The sequence below is a fragment of the Fukomys damarensis genome, unplaced genomic scaffold (assembly GCF_012274545.1).
Source record: "Fukomys damarensis isolate Sample0158 unplaced genomic scaffold, DMR_v1.0_HiC HiC_scaffold_23, whole genome shotgun sequence".
In the NCBI taxonomy this organism is placed as follows: Eukaryota; Metazoa; Chordata; class Mammalia; order Rodentia; family Bathyergidae; genus Fukomys; species Fukomys damarensis.
This window is the reverse complement of record NW_022900935.1, coordinates 3,160,854-3,165,643: the sequence shown is the minus strand read 5'-3', so window position 1 is coordinate 3,165,643 and position 4,790 is coordinate 3,160,854. Positions and strand designations below refer to the sequence as shown.

Here is a 4,790-nt window from a genome sequence, read left to right as displayed (position 1 = left end):
GCTGAGCCGTCCCGAGGCCCCAGCAGGTTCGAGTGGGGAGGAAGGCGGCAGATGCTGGTGGTAGGGTGGGGCGCTCTGGGTCCCTAGCCGCAGGGAAGGTCGGGCTGTCTGTCCATCTCCAGGGGGCTCCGCTGAGAAGGGACGGGCTCCTTTCCAGGTCCTCTGTGAGGGGAGAGGGGGACGAGGGGGCCGAAGGGGGAGGCTCAGGGGCCAGGAAGCGTTGGGTGGGGCCCGGGCTGGGGCGAGTCGCCCCAGGCACCCTAGTAAGCCTGGCCAGTTTCCACAGGCAGGAGTCCCAGCACCGTGGAGTGCTCCCCGAGCTTCATGCGACGCTGTGTGGAGAGGCTCACGTTTTTGGCCAGGTAATCAACAGCAGCTGGAAAAAGACAGAGAGAGAGAGAGGGAGAAAGTCCTACTAACGGAGGTTCTTTCGATCTGTTCTTCCTTTTACCAAGCATGCATCTTCCCATCCATCTGCTCTTCTGTCCTTTGGTCCGTCCCTCCTCCCTCCATCCGTTCCCGGCTCTTCCTCCATCGGCCCACGCGGCCCTCCACTCACCCTTTCCTCTCTCCGGCCCTCTGCCCCTCGAGCCACCCTTCCTTCCTCTCCCCTCCCTCTCTCCCCCTCTCCTCCTTTCGCTGCTTGTTCCCTTCCTTCCACCTCTTCATGCAGTTCTCCCACCTCCTATCATTCAGCAAATATTTACTCAACCTTTATTACTCCTGCCTTCCTTGGAGGTTTTGGGGAGTACAGGTGGGCGTCCACAGTGTGAGTGAAGAATTCATGCCCCTCCCAACAAGCCCTCCACATACCCTGACTGCGAGGATCGCCAGGAGTCTCACCGAGACCCGGAACAAGGAGGGGCAGGTCCTTCTGCCTCCTTCTGCCTTCCCTGGACCTCAGCCCAGCTCCCAAGTTAGGCAAAGCAAGGCCCCCGCACAAAAGCCAAAGCAGCTTTTGCAGGTGAGCTGCAGGGTCCACGCGGAAGGAGGAAAGGAGGAGCCGGGGCCCTGCACGCAGGAAGCCAAGGCCTGTCTGAGGCGAGCAGGTTAGGGGTCACGTGTGGGCCTGTGAGTGGCACACACCTGTGCATGCGTGAACAGTGTGCAAACGGTGACAACAGGGATCTCCACACAGCAGGGACAGGCGCGTGCGTGAACGTCCACACAAGAGCAATACTCAGGTGTGTGCACATGCTTGTGCAAGTCCTGCAAACCTGCCTGAGCACAAGAGTAGGAGCAGCGCCTGTGCAGGAACAGGCGCTGTGGGCAGGTGCGCTCCACACCCACATAGGAGTCAGGGCCGTGTCTGGCAGCGTGTGAGCTCAAAAGCCATGGGTTCAAGTGCAGTGGGATCCAGGGGCTGGGATTTGGAAAACAAATGTGGCCTTTGATGTGGTCAAGAAGCAAAGGGTGCGGTGACCATGCAGCTCTGGACTGTCACTCTTCTCTCTAGGACTCCTTTGTTGTCTTTGAAGTGGACAGAACAGAGGCCAGCTTCTCCAGGGCTGCTGCTATGGGGGTCACGTGAGATAATGTTCTTTGAGATGCGGGTCACAGAGGCCCACAGAGGTTGCACAAGGCCTTCTTGATTCCTAAAGGATGTGCAAATGCCCTGGGGTCTCTTTGGAGTGCCTGGACCCTGTGCCCCTCAGCTGCTGGTGTGGCGCTGCCATCTCTGGCTTTGGGGAGACCCTGAACCTCTGGCGACACCATCTCCTCTTCCTCCACTCAGCCAGGAGGTCCCAACTCAGAGGGGTGACAGGAAGAGAGGCAGGAGGCCCAGCCTGGCAAAGCGCCCACCCTGGACAGGGCCTGCTGGCTCTCACTGTTTACTGAATTCGCATGGCCATTCTATGAGACTGGTCAGGAACTCTCCCCCAACCCCACAGACCAGGGAGCCAAGGTCCTGGGAGCTGGCATGGTTTGCAGGGTCATAGGACCTGTGGGTTGTGAAACCAGGATTCAAGCCCAGGCACTCCGGTGGCAGAGTCCCTGAGTCCCAGCAGCCCTGTGCACAGCACTCGAGTGTGGGAGGGTGCTCCCCACCCAAGTCCTGCACGGGGGCCCATTCCTACTCCAGGCAGGACCGGGGGCCTGAGCACAGCACAGACAGCTTGGGAGACTTGTCCCCTGCTGCCTGCTGGGCCTTATTCCAGACCAGAGCAACCCCTGATGAGCTCTCCAGCCCTTCTTGCCGGGGAGTCTGCCAGGCCTGGTTGAGAAGTCAGAGTTGACTCTGAGGTTGAGGCAGGAGCATCACAAGTTCAAGTCCAATTTGGGCAACTTTAGTGACTGCAAGATTCTGCCTCAAAAATAAAAAAAGGTCTGGGGATGGAGTACAGTTTGAAGCGTTCGATGCCCAGTACCAGGGGGGGAAAAGTACAGAACGAGGTGCCTCTCTTAGTGGATGCTTGCTGTGTCGGGTGGCCCTGATCACAGCGCGTTCTTTGAATAGCTCCTCGCTTTGGGGAAGATCGCTCCTGTCTGACAAAAGGCCAAATGGAGGCACAGGACAATTGCTGGTCCGGTCACACGTAGCCCCCTGGCTTGGAAGGGCTCGGGCTGGTCACACTTGCACCTCTATGCACTCTGTCTGTCTCCTCCTCTTCCACCTTTCGAGTTACCAGCCCCTCCCAGCACACAGTAGGAGCGTGCCCAGGCCCTGTCCAGGTGGCCAAGGAAACACCGGGACACCCAACTTTACTGATGACCCAGCAGCCAACTTCAAGGGCACCCAAGGGCCACAGAGGCTGCCTCTCCCTGGGGTGGAGCCGAGGGGCTGGTGAGGGCAGGGCTGTGACATTTCTCATTAGGGCCTCAGTCAGCCGCCCTCCCCGTCCCGCTGTCTCTCCGTGTCCCTCCTCTGCCTCTCGCCCCCGCCTGGGCTCTAAACATCTCAAATTAGATTAATCAGGAGTTGGCAGGAGCTGTGGCTGCAGTGCCAACCAGTAAACAAATCTCAGCCGTCAGCGCCTCGTCAGCCCGCGGCCCCAGAGGAGGACCCTTCTAGACACAAATTCTTATTAGACTTGTCAGATCTATTAAAATTCTTTTCACACTTCTGCCTTCTATCGGCCCCATCATTAGTATGGCCCTGGCCTCTGGGAACACCAGGGCCATATTAATCTGCGGACTGCCCCATCCCCGGCCCCCCACCCCACCCCCGCGGGGCCAGGGAGGGAGGGACAGACGGATGGACAATGGCCGGAGCAGGAAAAGAAGGGGAGTCAGTGTCCCTGGAGGGTGCGGGTCCCAGGGGAGCAGAGGAGGAGGTTCCTCCTGCCAAGGTCTTGGTGCCTTCCATGCACAGCTGAGGGTGGCTCTCTAGGGGCCGGGCACTGCCCTCCATCACTGCTGCCGGGTGACCTCGGGCCAACAACCTCTGGGATGCCGCGTCATCACCCACGAGAGGGGACAGACACGCACACTGCCCGGGTGGCCGAGGGTGGGACGTCAGGCCCACAACAGATGCTCAGGGAATGGGCATTGTCCTCTCTCCGTGTTCACACGACAGTGATCCTCACATGCAACCTGCTGCTCGCACCTGTCCAGGTGTAGATGTGTGTGAGGCTGTGAGTGTGAATCCACGCGCAGGTGGGGCTAGGTCTGTGTCACGACCCACACCGCCTCTGCTGTGGGGCCTGGGAAAGCTGCCCGGCCTCTCTGAGTCTGGCTTTTGCATCTGCGATGGGGGGATAACAACTGAGAGCACGTGAGTGAGACTTCAGCCAGTGTCCCGGGGGCTGAGCCACGCCCAGGACAGGCGTGAGCGGGTGACAGGTGAGCCCCAGGGCACACACAGGACAGTGCAGAACAGGTGACTTGGAGTGCGCTATGGGATCCCAGCCGTAGATGCAGCCAGTGGCCCACGGACAAGGCGAAGGTTAACGGGAACACAGTATGTCTGTCCCGACTGTCAAAGGTGAGGGCGATGGGACGCTGGAAAAACCTGGAGGTGACGAGCGTCATCCCTGGTCCCCATTGTGCAGCTGGAAAGACGGAGGCTCGGAGAGGCAAGTGTGTGACTAATAGGGCAACCGGGCAGCCCCTCCAGCCAACCCCACAGCCTCCTTGGGGGGGGGTCTGTGTGGCTTCTCCTGGCCAGAGAGCAGCTCAGAGCCGTCACTGAGGAGCCAGGGGCACAGGAGGGGAGAAGTGAGAGGCAGGAGGAGGAGAGAGAGGCAGGCGGGTGGGGAGCGGAGCAGGAGGGAGGGGCCTCACCCCACAGCTTCCCTGGCGGGGGCGCAGGCGCTCCTTTCTCCCTCCCGGGCCCCTTCCCCTTTGATCCCCTCCCCCACCGCCCGCGCTGACTTTGGGGTTAATTTTATTTCCGAATGGGCAGGCGCCCCTGGAGTGCTGTGCGGGCTCTGGGTGTGACTAACGCCCGCCTGGGGCTGGCCGTGCTGCCAGCGCACCGGTCCCCAGTCTTGATGGAGAGCACGTGTGTCCCGCCGGGAGCCGGGAACGCGCTCGGGGTCGGGGTGGCTGGGTCCCTCGGGGATGGTCCTGTGCACACGCTGCACCCCATTCTCAGACAAACCACACCCAGCGGTGCACACAGGCGCGTCACACGGCACGTCCAGATGCACGTGCCACACCGTGCACGCGTCCAAACTCTCAAGCGCAGACTCCTCAACTTACGTGCACACCCCAGTGGGCATCTGCACACACTTACACATGCGTGCATGTCTACGTGGGACATGTGGGCTCGTATGCCGGACACACGGTACATGCACTTGTGTGCACGTTTGAGCACATGTGTTCCTGCCATATATATATGTATATAT

The 4,790-nt window shown here is 60.4% G+C and overlaps 1 protein-coding gene across 1 annotated transcript in view; it reads right to left on the bottom strand.

Moving 5' to 3' along the window:
- Positions 1-205: 205 nt before the first annotated feature.
- Pax7 (paired box 7) overlaps positions 206-4,790 on the bottom strand; it is a 94,784-nt gene continuing 90,199 nt past the window's right edge. The window contains exon 9 of the mRNA XM_010614276.2: positions 206-376. Within this exon, the coding sequence (XP_010612578.1) occupies positions 261-376 (116 nt within the window). The 3' untranslated portion in view covers positions 206-260. The remainder of the gene's footprint in view (positions 377-4,790) is intronic.